The sequence below is a fragment of the Zeus faber genome, assembly GCF_960531495.2.
Source record: "Zeus faber genome assembly, chromosome: 4".
In the NCBI taxonomy this organism is placed as follows: Eukaryota; Metazoa; Chordata; class Actinopteri; order Zeiformes; family Zeidae; genus Zeus; species Zeus faber.
The window spans coordinates 31,867,177-31,886,887 of record NC_137191.1 but is presented as its reverse complement, the minus strand read 5'-3'; the positions used below and the strand labels follow the sequence as shown (position 1 = coordinate 31,886,887).

Genomic DNA, 19,711 nt, shown 5'->3' with positions numbered 1-19,711 from the left:
GCATGATGTGTATTCTCTCTTCAGGAGGGCCCGGGGCGTTGCTAGGATTCAATGATATCAGAGGCTTAGGCCAAGCAGGCACTAGCCAATTTGAGTCTTTAGGCAAGTTGTTGACTAATTTGTTTTTGTTATTTTTGTGCTTGCCAATTAAGCATTGTTTAATTTGAATTTGAACTCTTTCAAACGGCACTTTTACAGTAAGCCACATGGGGGAGCTATAGCTCGGGAGGGATGTTCTGGGAAGTCTGGGAAGACTTTTTGTTTGTTTCCCTTTCCATTTGTTGATTGCTACGTTTATTTTGATCTTTTTAATCAACCTAAATGAAAAGCCACAACTCTGGTCCCTCAACTAGTTTTGGATAACCGGTGGTGGAGGTGGGGTGGGGGAGGGGGATACTTCTCTGGACGAGCGGGGGAGGGGGGGGGGGGGGGACAAGACGCGCTCCATTTATAGACATAGAGAGAGAGAGAGAGAGAGAGAGAGAGAGAGAGAGAGAGAGAGAGAGAGAGAGAGAGAGAGAGAGAGAGAGAGAGAGAGACGAAAAAGTTGGATGATCGGGTTCATTTGTGTTTAACAGTCCAACGCTGAGACGTCCTTCAAAGAAAGAAAGAATACCCACTCCCCAAAGTAGTGGCCAATAGGTCAACGAGAATAAAATCGGTTCGCTTATCTCAAAGAGAGAGTAAGAAAAGTAATTTATAGATTTTTTTTTAAACAATACAAAGCAAGGGGGGAAAACGTTGAAGTAAGTAAGACTTTAATGCTGATTTGTACATTTTAAATACTGTGTATTATTATGTATTATTATGTATTATTATTATTATTATTATTATTATTATTATTATTATTATTATTATTATTATTATTATTGTTATTATGTATTAATCTTATTATTATTATTATTATTAGTATTATTATTATTATTATTATTATTATTATTATGTATTAATCTTGTTATTATTATTATTATTATTATTATTATTATGTCACTTTTAACTACGCGCATTAATAGATTATTAATAATAGAGCAGGTAACCGCTAGAAGCGTCGTAGCTCAGTTGGGTGACCAAATTGTAAAAGTAAAAAATCGATTTTCACTCTGCAAGACATTGGTACATGTTGAACGGCCAAGAGCGTGCGTGTGCGTGAATGTTTGTACTCAAGCGCTTGTGCATAATAACGTGGTTTGTAATGGCAAGTCATTTTTAAATATGCTATATAATTAATGCATACTCTGATTTACTCTGTTTTAAGTGTACTTACCCCTGACTAAACTTGTTTTTGTGTTTTTCCACTTGACTATACCTGACTATACTTGACAAATTGATTGACACATGATTTTGTGCGTGTGTGTGTGTGTGTGTGTGTGTGTGTGTGTGCGTGTGTGCGTGCGTGCGTGTGTGTGTGTGTGTAAATATGCTGTACAATCTTTGATGGGGTGGGGGGATTAATAGAAAGTAAGAAAAGTGTGTTTCAGTCTGAGGTCACAACATAAAGTCATCATCCTGTACTAACCTTTTAACCAACCTATCAGATGAAGGCTTGCTAGTGGTGTAAAGCCAAAGTAGGAAGTGTGTGTGTGTGTGTGTGTGTGTGTGTGTGTGTGTGTGTGTGTGTGTGTGTGTGTGTGTGTGTGTGTGTGTGTGTGTGTGTGTGTGTGTGTGTGTGTGTGTGTGTGTGTGCTGGGCGTTTTTTTGACCTTGCCCATGTCTGTACAGCGATGATGTAAATTACCGTAGCCCCCCCCCCCACACACACGTACACATACACATACATGATACATTTAATACACCAATACATGACTTTCATTGCATGTTGTACATTGATTTATTTGACCATCAATCTTCCCCTATCTTTGTTTTTTTGTCATCTGACCTCACTGTGTCTTATCTCATCTCTGTTTACCGTGTTTGATTCTTCTCAATCACAACATGATCATTCAAAAGGAGAAATCTGGATTTTATTTCAAGGATAAATATTTCATTTCTATATTTTCCTTCTATGCCGAAATTGTTGACTTCCTTGTGTGCATGTGCGACAGTATACTGTATTTAAAAATGCAATTATTATTATTGATTGGGGGTCGGAACTGAACTAGAACAGTTAATGCCCTTACCAGGGCCATTACAACATTTCCAATATTGGTAACAACAAATAAAGAAATAGATAAAGTAGTAAATAAATAAATAACAATAATAGATAATAAAAAACATTGATACCTGTTTTATTTTATAAATAATAAATACATAAAGAAAAATAAAAAAATTATAATAATAATCATAGTAATTATCATTGTATTAATAGTATCCAGTATTGACACCAATTACAATTTTTCGAGTTCCCATGGAACATAGCATCAGTTTGTGCTGTCGCTCCTCTTTACATCAGCATTACTACGAAAACTAGTTAACATTTTCCGGGTTTCCTTTGAAGGCAGCATCGGCTGACGTAATGATGCGGTGACGCAAGTTTTCAGAGACCTTGTGACATGCAGAATTACTACCACAAGCAGATACACTTGTTGCGTGTGTGACTTAATTCTAAAATTAGAAGGTGGCTGTCTACTACTTGGAGTCCACAGTCACCTGCCTCACGTTGTCTCTGTGGAAGGAAATCACCCCGCATGGAAGTAAAATAAAACACGATTATAAATATATAAAATAAGACACGATTCAGATCCCTTGCTCTGGAGCTGCAAGCGAACTCCATGTGTGAGGACACATACACGGCATATGTTTGGGACTGTTTTGGACTCCTACACTTTGTAGATTAGACTGGTTTGAATGCCGCAAAATAAGGGGGAGGGACATGGCACTGGGTTAGGTGCGAACAGAATGTGTTTATTCACAAAAAGGGCAAAAGAGATAAAATATCAAACGAAAAGCCCCACCAACGTCAAGTAGGTAAGACGATACACACACGCACTCACACACAGATGCGCAGTTTGCAACCACTACAAAACGATGGAGTCTACACTACATAGCTTGCATGGTGCGAATGTGCGTTTGTAGGAATAACCTGCACATTTATACTGAATTGGATGATGATGTCGCAAAGCGTCTTACTCCACAAACTCATCTCACTCCGCCACCGGACCGGAAGTTATAGAACTTTGGCGTGTCGGCGATGCACGAACGTTCGGCTACTTCTGGTCAAATTTCATCGGTTTTTCACTAATTCAGAATGAGGATCAATATGGATGAAAACACAAATTTTCTGTGATGTCCCAGTTCTAATGAGACTTCAACCATGTCCGTAGTCCCAGCGATTGTCGCGTTCCAGACACTTATAGCCCGAAAGATGCCATGGAGAATTATAATAATGAAAATCCGAACAATAACAATAGGGATGTGGGCTGGACCCCCAATAATAATGATAATTGAAAAAAAGAAAAAAAGAAAACATTGATACCAGTTTTCTTATTATTTTATCGTATTATATTATTGTTAGGGTCGTATCCTGCTTTTGCAAAAATAAATGATCTCCATTTAAATACCTGACTAATATCTGGCTAGTGAATTTGATTGCAGACTTAAGCTTTCAGTGTCCTACTTACAATAAATACCTCAAATATCCCTTTAGTCCAGCAGTTTTGAATCGGTGCCAAGTTGTCCCAACTGCAACTGAAAATGAGTGTTCCAGGTGATGCCTTGGAATAACAACTTTCTTCGTTCCACAACAAACCTTGCAGACCAAAGCTCATTGAAGAACCATTGCTCTGATTCTCCCATTTGTGTTCAATTTGCCTTGTCCAGGATACCCTATGTACGGTGTAGTAACCCAAAGAACCATTCTTCTATAGACAGTGATGGTAGCATTTTAAAGAGTCAGTCAAAAAAAACAATCACATAATCTTTCTCTGTGTATGTTATGAGAGCCAGAGACTTCACCTGACATAAACTACTGATCTGTCCCTATTTGCATTGTCAGCCCCAACACACACACACACACACACACACACACACACACACACACACACAGGTTAGCATGTAGTCTTCGTGTCACGACCAGAACTGGGAGGGAACCAAACGCACGACACAGGGAGACGGAAGGCAGACAAAGGATGTTTATTAGCCGGGACGGTGGAGCTGGCCAGGGGGACCCGGTCGGGTGGGGATGGAGCAGGGCAGGGCAGGGATGATGATAACCAGGAGATGGGGTCCAGGATCCGGGTGGAGAGACGGGGAACCAGGCTGGATGGAGATGGACGGAGAGCCTTGGTCGGCGAGCGGAGACAGGCAGGTAAACCGGGCTGGCTGGATTTAGAGAGACAGACTGGGTCGACAAGAGGAGACAAGCGGGTAAGGGGAAGCCGAGACAACGAGACATAAACTAGGAACTAGGAATAGGCACTAGGAACTTGGAAGGGAGCCAATAGCGATACAACTCGGGGAAAGCTAGTTGACGGTCTGGCAAGGAATGACTGGGAAGCTGGGACTAAATACTGTGCAGGTAATTGATCCCAGGTGTGTGCAATTGGGCTTGAGTAGGGAGCTGCAGATGGGGCAAGGGCGGCCTCTAGTGGCGCTGGGAGGCCGTGGGCCTAACAGTACCCCCCCCTCTACGGACGCCCCTTGGCGGACACCTGGAGCCTGAAGGGCGAGTTCGGTTGAAATCCCGGATGAGGGAGGCATCCAGGATCTGTCTCCGAGGGACCCAGGAGCGTTCCTCCGGGCCGTATCCCTCCCAGTCCACGAGGTACTGGAAGCCCCTCCCCCGGCGCCGCACGTCCAGCAGGCGCAGCACTGTGTAGGTCGGGTGGCAGTCGATGGTGCGGGGGGGTGGTGGGGCCTCGGTGGGGAGGGAGAGAGGGCTGGAAACCACTGGCTTGAGCAGCGATACATGGAAGGTAGGGTGGACACGGAGGGAGGGAGGGAGACGGAGGCGTACGGCACAGGGGTTGATGATTGACTCAATGGGAAAGGGGCCAACATACCGGGGAGCGAGTTTTTTGGAGTCCACCTTGAGGGGCAAGTCCTTTGTGGAGAGCCACACCATCTGTCCGGGGACGTATGTGGGTGCGGACACACGGTGCCGGTTCGCCTGCCGCTGGGACCTGGCAGAGGCCCGGAGTAGGGCAGAGCGGGCCCTCCTCCACGTCCTCCGGCAGCCACCAATGTGGGCCTGGACGGAGGGTACGGCGATCTCAGCCTCCTGGGCAGGGAACAGCGGGGGTTGGTAGCCCAGAGAGCATTGGAAGGGTGACAGGCCGGAGGAGGCGTTCACCAGGGTGTTGTGGGCGTACTCGGCCCATGGCAGCTGGTCGCTCCAGGAGGTGGGGCTGGTGGTTGTCAGGCAGCGATGCATGGCCTCCACCTCCTGGTTCGCCCGCTCCGTCTGGCCGTTGGTCTGGGGGTGGAAACCGGAGGAAAGACTGACCTGTGCCCCCAGGGCCGAGCAGAAGGCGCGCCAGACCTTGGAGGTGAACTGGGGTCCTCTGTCCGACACCACGTCTGCCGGGATGCCATGGCGGCGGAACACCTCAGCCAGCAGCAGGTCTGCGGTCTCCCTCGCCGATGGTAGCTTGGGCAGGGCCGCCTTAGAAAAGCGGTCCACCACCGTGAGGATGGTAGTGTTGCCCCGGGATAGTGGAAGACCGGTGACGAAGTCCAGGACGATGTGGGACCAAGGACGAGTTGGGATGGGTAATGGGTGGAGGAGGCCGGAGCGGAGTCGGGTGGATGTCTTGGACCGGGCGCAGGTGGGACAGGCTGAGACGAAGGACCGGGTGTCAGGGAGCAGGGTTGGCCACCAGAAGTGCTGGCAGACGACGGCCAGGGTGCGGGTGATCCCGGGATGGCAGCTGAGGCGGGAGGCATGGGCCCACTGCAGAACCTGGGAGCGTGCGGAGTCAGGGACGAACAGGCGGTTACGGGGTCCGGTACCTGGGTCGGGCTGGTGCTCCTGCGCTTGGGTGACGAGGGACTCGATCTCCCAGGTGTGTGTGGCGGAAAGGCACAGGGGTGGAAGTATGGGTTCAGGATCCCCTGTCTTCTCCTCTGGCGTGAACACATGGGACAGGGCGTCAGGTTTGGTGTTCTTGGTTCCTGGGCGGTAGGATAGGGAGAAGTTAATCCGGCCAAAAAACAACGCCCACCTGGCCTGCCGGGAGTTGAGCCACTTCGCCGTCCGGATATAGGCCAAGTTCTTATGATCGGTCCAGAAGACGAAGGGGTGGACTGCTCCCTCAAGCCAGTGGCGCAATTCCTCCAGGGCTAGTTTGACGGCCAGTAGTTCCAGGTTACCCACGTCATAGTTGCGCTCGGGTGGTGTGAGCCTGCCGGACAGAAAGGCACAGGGGTACTTGTCTTTGATCGTGATGTCGTTAAGTCCCCTGAAATCAATGCAAGGACGGAGGGTCTTGTCCTTCTTGGCAACAAAGAAGAACCCTGCGCCTAGCGGAGAAGACGAGGGGTGAATAATCCCGGCAGCGAGAGAGTCGCGGATGTAAGTTTCCATGGCCTCCTGTTCGGGCCGGGAGACGTTATACAGGCGACTGCCGGGGAGGGGGGCGTCTGGCAGGAGGTTGATTGCGCAGTCGTAGGGTCGATGAGGTGGTAAGGATAGCGCCCCCTGCTTGCTGAAGACCGGGGCCAGGTCCAGATATTGCGATGGAACCGAGGGCAGGTCAGGGCTCTTGGGGGCCCCCGGCGGCGCACCCGGCGGCGGGGTTGAGGCCGAGCGGAGGCAGTGGGCATGACAGTGTGTGCTCCAGGAGCTCACCCTGCCCGAGCGCCAGTCCATCTGAGGGTTGTGGGTCTGGAGCCAGGGGTACCCCAGAACCACGGGGAACCACCACAGTGGGGAATCAATGAGGAAGAACCTTAAAGACTCACGGTGGTTGCCGGAGAGTAGCAGCTTGAGGGGAGCTGTCTGGTGGGTAATCCGGGTCAGATGTGACCCGTTCAGCCCCTTGACCTCGAGCGCTGCGGGGAGAGGGACGGGTGTCAGCCCTAGCTGGCGTGCTAGTCCCTGGTCGAGAAACCTCGCATCCGCCCCGGAATCTATGAGAGCGGAGGAAGAGCGTGTTATGTCTCCCCACGAGAGGGTAACTGGGAGCAGCGGACGGGAGAGAGGGTTGGCGCTGGAGCGACCGGAACGTAACTCTACCAAGGAGTCGCCCTCTCGTGGCCGGACCGGGCAGGTGGCTCGGAGGTGTCCCAGCCGGCCGCAATACAGACGGGCGCTGGTCTGTATGCGGCGTGCTCGCTCCTCGGGGGAGATCCGGGAGCGACTAAGTTGCATTGGCTCGGCATCGGAGAGAGTCGGGGGACTTCTGAGGCACCCAAGAGTTGCGGGCGCTGGAGACCGGGGCGTGGCCGCCCAGGCGGGAGGCGCGGACTGGAGGCTCGCCCCCTCCCTCTCGCGCTGGCGCTTCCGTAGCCGGTTGTCCAGGCGGATTGCGGTCTCTACTAGTTGGTCCAGGTCCATGGGCTCGTCCCGCCGCGCCAACTCGTCCCGCAACTCGTCCCGCAACTCATCGTTCAGGGCGCGCTGAAACACGTCCTGCAGGGCTCCGTCATTCCAGCCGCTTTCTGCGGCTAGAGTCCGGAACTCGACGACGAGGGAGGCGATGCTACGGGAACCCGGGCGGAGGGAGAGGAGTCTTCTGGCGGCCTCCTTGCCACAAACTGGGTGGGCGAAGACTCTCCTCATTTCGCAGGTGAACAGATCATAGGAGAGACTCACGGGGCCCCCCTGACTCCAAACCGCGGAACCCCAGCCAGAGCCTGCCTCTCAGGGAGGAGATGAGGAACGCGATGCGGGCACTATCGGAGGCGTACGACGACGGCCGCTGTTGAAAAACCACCGCGCACTGCACGAGGAAGGCGCCGCAGGCGCCGCAGGTGCCGAAATCGCCGTCATAAGGCGCTGGAGCCGGAACGTGGGGCTCAGGGGGGACAAGAGAGGCGCTGGGAGCCCTGGTGGGGGAAGGAGGGCGGGTCGGAGGAGCAGGGGGGGGGCACGGGGGCCGGAGGACCCTGCAGGCTGCTGACAACAGCCGAGATGGTCCGGAGGTGTTCCGCGATGTCCCGGAGGGCCTGGTCATGATGCCCAAGCAACACTCCTTGGTCCCGGAGTGCGCAGCGGAGCCCTTCTGTGTCGGCTGGGTCCATGTTTTCCTGGCCAGACCGTACTGTCACGACCAGAACTGGAAGGGACCCAAACGCACGACACAGGGAGACGGGAGACAGGCAAAGGATGTTTATTAGCCGGGACGGTGGAGCTGGCCGGGGGGACCCGGTCGGGTGGGGATGGAGCAGGGCAGGGCAGGGATGATGATAACCAGGAGATGGGGTCCAGGATCCGGGTGGAGAGACGGGGAACCAGGCTGGATGGAGATGGACGGAGAGCCTTGGTCGGCGAGCGGAGACAGGCAGGTAAACCGGGCTGGCTGGATTTAGAGAGACAGACTGGGTCAACAAGAGGAGACAAGCGGGTAAGGGGAAGACGAGACAACGAGACATAAACTAGGAACTAGGAATAGGCACTAGGAACTTGGAAGGGAGCCAATAGCGATACAACTCGGGGAAAGCTAGTCGACGGTCTGGCAAGGAATGACTGGGAAGCTGGGACTAAATACTGTGCAGGTAATTGATCCCAGGTGTGTGCAATTGGGCTTGAGTAGGGAGCTGCAGATGGGGCAAGGGCGGCCTCTAGTGGCGCTGGTGGGCCGTGGGCCCAACACTTCGGCACCCGCCAGCGCTTTCCCTCAGCTGTCTGTCATGGGACCGCCGCTGCGTCTCAGCGACGTTGATGTTGGTGACAGAACGCATCACTTACAATAATGGCCAGTCGGTGTATTGCGACAGCCCTTTGCCCACTTTTATACTCCTCGACTCTTTTCCTAAGCCCCTCGGACAGGCAAGGAATATTTCCCCCAAAATGGCAGAGATGTTAAGAAGTATATGAGTGCCTTTTTTTGCCTTACTTCCATCTCTATATCCAACATACCTGCGAGCTATTCACTTATTTTGTCAGTAGAGATACATCCTGACTACAAGTATGGCAAGATTTGGAGCTCTCTGAGCTCTCTCTCTTCTGATATGAATCTACATGACTTTGTGCACAGTCCTATACAGATTTGCTTTGCTTTTCACCTTTTTTCGTTAATGGTATGTATCAAAATGTGGACCATCCAAACACTTGAATATTTATTTAACACTAACACTGTTTGATTGTTTCATTCGTGGGAGACACTGGGGATTTTATGCGACCGATTGTCTTCGGTACCGCAAACAGTATAAACTATGTTTGACAACATTATGACATTCCCATTTTTAACTTCACTATTGGAGAAAACAATTCGGTGTCACAACGTCACGTTTCGAGTCTCGTCACTCACGTTGGTGCAGATTTAGCCAAAAGAGCGGATTGGCGCGAAGTGCAAAAGAGTGAATAAAACTCCCGAAAAACCTATGTGCGAAATTGTCCCCGGTACAGCATATCAAGCTTGTTTGTCAACATTTTGACCTCGTTTTTGAAAAACTGAGATTTATGTTTTCCCCATCGGACTGCATTCCGCAAATAAGCGGTAAGTTTATCCATGATAAACTGTTCTGTGAGGTTGTGCTACAACCTGGAAATCAAGCCTGGGGTTGAAAAATGGCCAACATACCCTTTTGGGGGAAAGTGTGCAGTGTGCACACAAAAAAACAAAAACATTGAATCCACAGGGTCTTATGGGAATTTTGTTTGAATTGTAACTAACTAAGATACTGTCATTTTTACTTCAATGGTCTATAATTGGTCTCAGGTGTTTTTTACATTGCATTATTTATGTCATCATTTATGTGTGTGTGTGTGTGGGGGGGGGGGGGGGGTGTAGACAGTGTCACGGAGGTCATCCAAAACCCTGGTTTGTCTGTCTGCATGTGTGTGTATGTTTGCATGTGTGGGGTCCTGCTGTCGATATAAATAGCTCCTGTGATAAATACAAACACACAAACACACACACACACACACACACACACACACACACTTGCACAAAAGAAGGAATTTCCTTGAGTGTAAAGTAGTACAGGAGACAGAAACACTGCCGGTGCTGCCGGGGGAGGGGGGGGGGGGGGTGATAGTGGCTCTTGACATTCAAAAACGTCAAAAGAGTGTCTTACTGAAACTTCTGTCCTTCTCTGGTAAATGAAGTTTGAATGGTTTTTATGCGTGTGTAGTATCTCCTCTTCCCATTCTTTTTCCATTCTGGAACATCTAATATCAATTAAATTCAATTAAATGAAATTCAAATAAATTCAATTGAAAAGGCTATTTTTGCATGAGTTGAAATACATTTACATTGCCAAAGCAAATGGAAAACATAAAAAGAAAATGTAACATCAAATAAAAAAAATATGTATCCAATAAAATAGGAAAATGTTAACACTGCTCATAAAAAGTAATATATAAAATAAATAATATAATAATATATAAAATAATATAAAATATATAAAATAATATAATTTAAATAATAATATATAAAATAATATATACATATTTATATAATTAATCCATTCATATATTCATGATATCTGTATAATGATTGATATATACAGATACAATCTAAGCTATAACTTAAAAAAGTGTAAATAATGCAGTTACAATTTTATATATATATATATATATATATATATATATATATATATATATATATATATATATATATATATATATATATATACACACAGATATGTGAAGATAACCTAAAATAAAAAGACAATTTTAATCTATAAACTTTGTTAAAAATATATATCCATACAGTATATCTATATATATGTATATATACAGGTGGGCCTAAAAAATAGAAAAATGTAGACATGGCAATGAAAAATATCAAATTAAAATATGTATAAATATAGCATTTTACAGCAAATGAGCATTTTAAAAAATTTAAAAAAAGCTCAGCAGTGTGGAAAAAAAACAAACTTGAAAATAAAAGAAAAGATAGGTAAATATAAGCAATTATGATATCATCTCATATATATATATATATATATATATATATATATATAGATCAAATAAAAAAAAAATAAAAAATACATTTATATATTTAAATCATAAATTATTACTATGTACTAACTTAAACTAAGTAAACAGTAAACATTGTTTTACAGTTTACTGTATATTATTCAGTCAAATATGTAGAATATAAATAGTATGACTATTTTTCATATTATTCTATTCCAGACCATTGAAATTTGAAAGAAAATCACTTTTTATTATTTAATATACTGTTTAATTTTTTTTCCCTTCTCCTTCCCCAGTCATGGCGCCCAGCCTGTCACAAGCATACCGGAGGAGGTGGTGGATGGCTGTGACTGCGGTCATCGAGAACCTGTTGTTCTCCGCTGTGCTGCTGGGGTGGGGCTCCCTGCTCATCATGCTCAAGAACGAGGGCTTCTACTCTCACCTCTGCACAGGTAAAACCAGGATTGCTGCACACACCACATTTAATTCTCATGTGAAAACATGTGTTTGTGGAACAAATCCCACATGTGAAATCCATGCATAGCATCTATGAATGCCAAATTCCCTAAAGCATGATTTACGCAGAATTTGAAAACGCATATATGATGGTCGGATCCTTTCTCCCTAGTAGCCGTCAGATGAACTGCCTCTGGGTTTCGCACCAAACCAGGCTTGCCACTAGACCTCATCTTGCAACTTTATTTTTTCTGTTTTTCCAAAACCTGTCTTTGCAATTTTCACTAAATGACAGGCTGCCAACAACCTCCAAAATCTTCAAAGTTAATTCATAAACAAGCCTATTTATAAATAGTGAACATAGAAACATCCAACGTTAATTATATATAGATAAATAAAGCGTATACACCGACGAGCCACAACATTAAAACCACTGACAGGTGAAGTGAATAACATTGCTCATCTCATTCAAATGGCACTTGTCAAGGGGTGGGATATATTAGGCAGCAAGTGAAGTCAGTTCTTGAACCTGATGTGTTGGAAGCAGGAAAAATGGGCAAGCGTAAGGATCTGAGCGACTTTGACAAGATCCAAATTGTGATGGCTAGACGACTGGGTCAGAGCATCTCCAAGATGACAGGTCTTGTGGTATGCAGTGGTTAGTACCTTCCAGAATTGGTCCAAGGAAGTACAACCGGTGAACCGGCAACAGGGTCATGGCTCAATGGCAAGTGATGCATTGATGCATGTGGGGAGCAAAGTCTTGCCCATCTGGTCCCACAGAAGAGCTACTGTAGCACAAATTGCTGGAAAAGTTCATGCTGGCTATGATAGAAAGATGTCAGAACACAGTGCAGGCTGTGTAGCTGCAGACTGGTCAGAATATCCATACTGACCCCTGTCCATTGCCGAAAGTTTCTACAATGAGCACGTGAGCGTCAGAACTGGACCATGGAGCAATGGAAGAAGGTGGCCGGGTCTGATGAATCATGTTTTCTTCATCTTGTGGATGGCCGGGGTCAGGAATGGTTTGAGGAACATGACCAAAAGTTTAAGGTGTTGACTTGGCCTCCAAATTCCCCAGATCTCCAATGGATCGAGCATCTATGGGATGTGCTGGAACAACAAGTCCAATCCATGGGGGTCCCACCTCGCAACTTACAGGACTTAAAGGATCTGCTGTTAATGTCTTGGTGCTAGATACCACAGGACACTTTCAGAGGTCTTGTGCAGTCAATGCCTCGACGGGTCAGCACGAGGGTGAGCTTCACAATATTAGTGGTTATTAGTGGTGGTTTTACTGTTGTGGCTGATCGGTGCGTAACTTGCAGTTTAAACTACTGTAGGTTCAAGCAACGCCACTTAGCAGTTGCTTAGCAATGGTGGCTTAGTGTCGGTTGGGAACGGTCCGCAAGGGTCGAAAAATGTCAAGGCATCCCAGAGCCTCGACTGGATGCATAAATCTGACAAAAGCCTATATGAAACCAAGATAAGATAAGATAGAACTTTATTTATCCCCCCCAGTTGATTCACTTGTGATTGTTGATTCACTAATCCAAAAATTTGTCGTTCTGGACACCATTTTTTGTCTTTGCATCCCATGATTACCACGCACATTAGTCCAATTTCAACATTCTGCTCCTAACTTCATGTCCATTACTAGAAAATGAGACCGTCAGCAGCAACGTTACTTCCTGGGAGAGTGGTGAGTGGCTGAGCTGCATAGAGCAGGAGGAGATGCTGAACCTGGGCTTCACCATCGGCTCTTTCCTGTTGAGCGCGGCCACGCTTCCCCTGGGGATCCTGATGGACAAATACGGCCCGCGACCGCTGAGGCTCCTGGGCAGGTACATTCGAGATTGTTTGTCAGTGTCTCAAACCTAAATTGAATTTCACAAAAAGATGTGGTCTCGCTCCGCTGAAAACATTATTACATGTAGTCATTTCATTCATGTCTTCTTAATGGTGCTTTTACACCCATAGTTTGCTCGATTTGGTCCGATTCAAGAGCAAGTTGCTACTTTGATGAATTTTCATTAGGTAAGGTCAATGTTCACACGGTCCTGTGTTAAGCGAACCAAAATCTGTAAACAAATGACACGTGGTCGTACAGGTTGTTTATCAGCGGTGACGTCAACATTTGCACTTTGCTGCACGCATTTGATGTCATCTTCAATTGTAACAACGTGAATCACAAACACTAAAAAGCACACACAAGCACCACTCCAAATATCCACGCAAAACTGGAAATGAAAGTGACAAACAGCTGTTGAACTCAGTACAGTAACGCTGATCGGGCTCACCGAAAGTCTTTTTTCACAGTCTTTACGCAATAATATAGCCGCACTTTCAGACATCCATTGTAAATGTCTGGGATCTCACAACCGCCAGTCTGTTCCACGGGTGGAGTCTTGTGTGTCCGTAGAGGTGCTTGGTGTTTTCACCTCTCCAAACGAGCCGCACCAAGAGGGTAAACGCACCATGGTTCGATTAAAAACGAACCAAACAGGTTAGGTGTGAAAGCACCCTCAGACTTCTAAAGATGCCATCTAAAGCCTAACCCACACTACAAGATTTTTCAAATCTTAACAGATGTTGAAAAAGAGACTTAACACACATATTCCTATGGTGTGTGGAAAGCAACAATTTGCCCAAACAGCACACCACACATGAACAAATTCCATGTACCAACAACCAGAGTCCTAATCTCATGAAGCCACACAAGATTTGAGGTGTGGCTACGCAAGATTCCAGAGTTTCCAACTCTCAAAACCGGAAATATAGTGGGCGACACACCAGAACTAGCGATGGTACTTTTTGCACTATATTTGACAAAAAATACAAAAGGAAAAAAGAAAAAAGAATGGATGAAGTCACGGAGACGGCATAAACATCGACTGTACATGTCACTTTATGCTTCGCAGCATTTGGATTTGCCACCGTGGCTGCTGTTGTGTTTATGACTTGTTCCGTTTCAGTCAGGTTGGCCCCCAATTGGCTCTCGGTCTTTCCCACCTGACAATCCACAGACCGTGTCCTCGGCCATCCTCGTGGTTCCCCATTCAAGTTCAAGTTCTACAGGTTATGGGATCGTAAAATATTGAACATGTGTAATACTTGCTAGTTGCGATTGGTACGGCCAGGACGGACTTCCGTCCAGATCGGGAAAGTAAAAAACCCTTGTAACAGACCCCACACCACAGATGACCTGGCACGATCTTTAGAACCATCAAAAGATTGTGACTTTTGCCCACGATTGTCTGATGTGGGGAATCGGCCCAAAGTTCGGCTTGATTATCTTGTTGTGCGTACCCTGCTTAAGTCCATTGTTCAAATAACTTTTATTTATAAAAAGCTTCTTTACTATTTTTAAACTCACCTTAATAATTATTATATTAAACCTGAAATCATATTTTCATTTCAGTTCATGTTTCGCGGCCTCCTGCGCAATGATCGCCGGTGCGGCGTACAATCCTGAAGGTGAGACATGTGCACGTGCATCCTCCAATAATGCCAATAATGTCTTAAAATGAGAAAAAAGAAATTCACAAAATAATGCCAAAATATGTCATATGTCAAAGAGTAAAGAAATACTTTGAATAAGCTGTTTAAAGATGAATGATTTGGCTTTTAGCCCGAGTTTAAACTGGTTTCCGCCACATGCGGGACCAGGCCTAACTCCATCTCCCTTGCCCCCTTCTTCACGTTTTTCTCATTCATTCTTAATTCTTTCACTCCATCAGTGCTCTCCGCCCTTATCTTCATCGCTGTCTCCTTCAACGGCTTTGGCGGAATCTGCCTGACCTTCACCTCCCTCACGGTAACATACACACTATTTTCCACACAGATTTGGGGGATTTGTGTACCAACTACGCAATTCTTTGTCAAAATACACAGGTACGAAATGCCAGCTGAAACTACGCAAAATAATATATATATATTATTATAATTTAATGACGGAAATCAATCAATCAACACAAAACAATACCGTACATCTATTGGGTATTTAAACTATAATATTTAGACATCCCTCGGATTGGACCAGATGCTACTACCTGTGGTTCTGAAAGCCCTCCCTCTCCTCTCACTCAACATCCACTGATACCTACTACGCACTGTGTGGTACTTCATCATCCACCAAGGTGTGATGCTGCATTGGGAGGTCAAATGGGAAGTGGGAGAATTATAATAAAGCACAAAATTGTGACCGTAATGTTCAAATATAAAACGTGAGATGCACCGATCGATCAGCCGGTGACCGCAATTGGTCGGTTTTCCCCGACTGATCAGTGTCACATATGTATTGATATATTTGTCAAATTTACACGCCTGACATTGTGCTCATGTTCTGTACTCCTAAAAAATTCTCCAATACTCATACCAACTTAATGTAATGTATTTGCTTAGCTGACGCTCAAAAAATAGAGGAAAAGAAAGAAAATGTCAGCTCTTGCCAGATACTTCAAGGTTAACAAATAAGATTAGATAAATTAGTGCCTGACAATATTCTAACATTGTGTAGACTGTTTATCAATCACTGTCACAGCTGAGCTCCACTCGTGATGAAAAGACTCTTTTTTGAGACTCGGTTTGTGATGAGTCATTCAAAACGAGTTGTTCGATTTGATTCACTTGGTTTAATGCACGGTTAGGGTGTAATGGGAAAACTAAGTGAACAAAAATGTGAAGAGTTGGCCTTATTTTATTTGTTTATTTTTTTGTAATTATTGCAATTTATTTGCAAAGTACCATATAAATAAAATAAAAATGGATATTTGCACTTAAAGACTTTCATTTGAAGTTTGAACTGGACATTTCCATGTTAGTTATATGTTGTGTCCTACTTAAGCTCAGCGGGAGTTACAAGTTGAATTATACTGAAATTTGGTGGGAAATTTGGTATTCTATTTTATTGGAACTCAGTGACAGTTTCATGTTCTATTATTGTTCCATAGTGATAATATACAATAATAAACAAGATTCAAGATTCAAGATTCAAGATTTTTATTTGTCACATACATATACATACTTCCATACATATATGCAGTGAAATGTAATGCAACGCTATCCGGTGATAGCACACAATAAGTCCTAGGAAAAAGTACAAAAATAAAATAAAATAAAAAGTAGAAAATTCCTTTCTAATAGACCGACTAACTGACTCCTAAAACGTAATACAGTAAGTGGAATACTTATAGAATAAGATAAAAAATATATAGAATAAAATACAATAAAAAATAAATTGAAATAAAATGGAATAGGTTGAAGGAATATGGCTATGTATATACAGATATGTGCATTTAAAGTGGCATGTGAATTAAAGTGGCATGTGAATGTGAATAGTGTGAGGTAGTGTTTGGGATAATACAGCACAGTATACAACAGTACGGCGCAGCAATACGGCATCACGAACAACCCTGAACAGTGATACAGTATGCGGTACAGTATGCTACATACAGTACAGTAGGTAGTGGAGCCTAGTGCATGGCTCAGTTAGGACCCCTGGTGAGGTCAGCATTGACAGTTCTGATGGCTTGAGGGAAGAAACTCCGTCTCAGTCTCTCTGTTCTCGCTGCGTGACTGCGGAGGCGCTTGCCTGACCGCAGCAGCTGAAACAGTCCGTTGTTGGGGTGATGAGGATCCTTCATGATCCTACGGGCTCTGCTACTACACCTCCTGGTGTATAACTCCTGCAAGGGGGGGAGGGTAGTTCCAGTGGTACGTTCAGCTGAACGCACCACCCTCTGCAGGGCCCGCCTGTCCTGGGCAGTACAGTTCCCAAACCAGGCAGTGATGTTGCCTGTCAGGATGCTCTCCACTGCTCCACAGTAGAAGGACTTGAGGATCCTCACCGAGACCCGGAATTTCCTCAGCTGCCTGAGGTGGTAGAGACGCTGCCTCGCCTTTCTCACCAGAGTGTCTGTATGAACAGTCCATGTTAAGTCCTCTGTGATGTGGACTCCCAGATATCTGAAGCTGCTCACCCTATCGACAGAAGTCCCATTAATCCACAACGGCGCGTGCGTCCTCGATTGTGATCCACGCCTAAAGTCCACAATCAGCTCCTTGGTTTTGCTGACGTTCAGGTGGAGGCTGTTGTCCTGGCACCAGAGTGACAGGTCAGCCACCTCCTCGCGGTAGGCCTTCTCATCGCAGTCGGTGATCAGGCCCACGACCACGGTGTCGTCAGCAAACTTGATGATGGTGTTGGAGCTGGACCTGGCCACACAGTCATGTGTGTACAGGGAGTACAGTAGGGGGCTGAGGACGCAGCCCTGGGGGGATCCTGTATTCAGGGTGAGGGAGCTTGACATGTACTTCCCCACCTTGACCACCTGGGGGCGGCCTGTGAGGAAGTCCAGGATCCAGGTGCACAGCGGAGCATTCAATCCTAGCTCCAACAACTTGACAGCCAGTCTGGTGGGGACTATGGTGTTGAAAGCTGAACTATAATCAATGAACAGCATTCTCACATAGGCCCCCTTCTGGCCATCCAGGTGCGTGAGCGTGGTGTGCAGTACCTGGGAGACCGCGTCATCCGTGGATCTGTTCTGCCGGTACGCGAACTGCAACGGGTCCAAGGTGCGGGGGAGGGAGGCGCAGATGTAATCCTTAATCAGCCTCTCGAAACACTTCATGACCACCGAGGTGAGGGCCACCGGACGGTAGTCATTCAGGCAGGTTGGAGAGGCGATCTTCGGGACAGGAACGACGGTGGACCTCTTGAAGCAGGATGGGACCACTGATTCAGCCAGGGAGATGTTGAATATTGTGGTGAACACCGGAGCTAGCTGGTTAGCACAGGTCTTCAGTACTCGTCCAGATATGCCATCTGGGCCGCAGCTTTCCTGGTGTTCACCCGCATCAAAGCCCTCCTGACCTCGTGCACGGACACTGAGTGTGCGCGCTTGTCCCCAGCGGTGTAGCTCCAATTAGCCGGCGAGCTAGCGGTGCTGCTGCCAGACTCGAACCGCGTATAAAAGGAGTTCAGTTGGTTGGCCAGGGAGGCGTCCACACTCGTGGCTGGGGAGGAGCTGCTCTTGTAGTTTGTTATTGTTCGCAGCCCCTCCCACAAGCGTCTTGTGTCCCCCCGCTCCATCTGCAGCTCCACGGTGTCTCTGTACGTCCGTTTGGCGTCCCTCACCGCCCTCCGCAGATTGTACGACGCCGCTTTGTAATTGTCCATGTTACCAGATACAAGTCCGTCGTTGTAGGCGGCCGTGCGCGCATTCAGAGCGCAGCGGATGGATTTATCAACCCATGGTTTCTGGTTTGGAAATATCCGAACTTTCACCGTGGGAACGATTTCATTCGCGAGCGTAGCCACAAAACTCACTACAACTTCCGTAAACTCGCTGACGTCACTTGAACTCGCTTGGAACACGTCCCAGTCTACGTCAGTCAGAGCGTCCTGAAGCGCAGCCTCTGATTGGTCCGTCCACCGCTTCACTTCCCTCGTCATCACCAGATCCCGCGCGATCAGAGGCCTGTAAACAGGAAGCAGCGAGATCGCGGCGTGATCTGATTTCCCGAAAGCAGGAAGCGACACGGGCTTGTATCCGTTCTTGTAAGGAGTGTAACAATGGTCCAGAGTCCTGTCTCCCCTGGTGGCACACGAGATGTGTTGGTGGAAATTCGGCAGAACTTTTTTCAGGTTGGCCCTGTTAAAGTCCCCAGTCACCACCACAGCCGCGTCGGGATGTCTGTTCTGAAATCCGCACAACACATCGTACAGAACCGACAGAGCTGCGTCGGTGTCCGCTTGCGGTGGGATATAAACGGCTGTAATGATGACCGTGCTGAATTCCCGGGGGAGATAAAATGGACGGCATAGTATGGTCAGCTGTTCCAGGTTCGGCGAGCAGGAGTGGGAGAGGAATTTGGTGTTGTTGGCGTTACACCAGCGGTTGTTTACCATTAGGCAGACGCCTCCACCTTTGGATTTCCCCGACTCTCCCGTTCTGTCGCCGCGGAACACGGAGAAGGCCTCGGCTGGACGTATGGCTTCATCCGGCACCAGTGGGGTCAGCCATGTTTCCGTCAGGCAGAGGACGCAACAGTTCCTCGTGTCACGCTGGAATTGAATCCTCGCTCGAAGTTCATCCATCTTGTTCTCCAGGGACTGGACGTTCGCAAGAAGGATGCTTGGCAGAGGTGGACGGAAAGGTTGCGTCCTCATTCTGACCCGAATGCCGCCTCGTTTACCTCGGTGCTTCCTCCGTGGGCCGGCTCGTGGAACAGCGACTCCATTTTTGTTGTTGTTGCGAGTGTTCCCGCGTAGGATTTCCGCCG

General features: G+C 46.9%; 1 protein-coding gene across 1 annotated transcript in view; it reads left to right on the top strand.

Annotated features, from left to right (window-relative positions):
• The first annotated feature begins 533 nt into the window (after window positions 1-533).
• slc43a1b (solute carrier family 43 member 1b) overlaps window positions 534-19,711 on the top strand; it is a 40,472-nt gene continuing 21,294 nt past the window's right edge. The window contains exons 1-5 of the mRNA XM_079999152.1: window positions 534-746; window positions 11,260-11,415; window positions 13,083-13,266; window positions 14,844-14,899; window positions 15,163-15,239. Coding sequence (XP_079855278.1) covers window positions 11,262-11,415; window positions 13,083-13,266; window positions 14,844-14,899; window positions 15,163-15,239 — 471 coding nt within the window. The 5' untranslated portion in view covers window positions 534-746; window positions 11,260-11,261. The remainder of the gene's footprint in view (window positions 747-11,259; window positions 11,416-13,082; window positions 13,267-14,843; window positions 14,900-15,162; window positions 15,240-19,711) is intronic.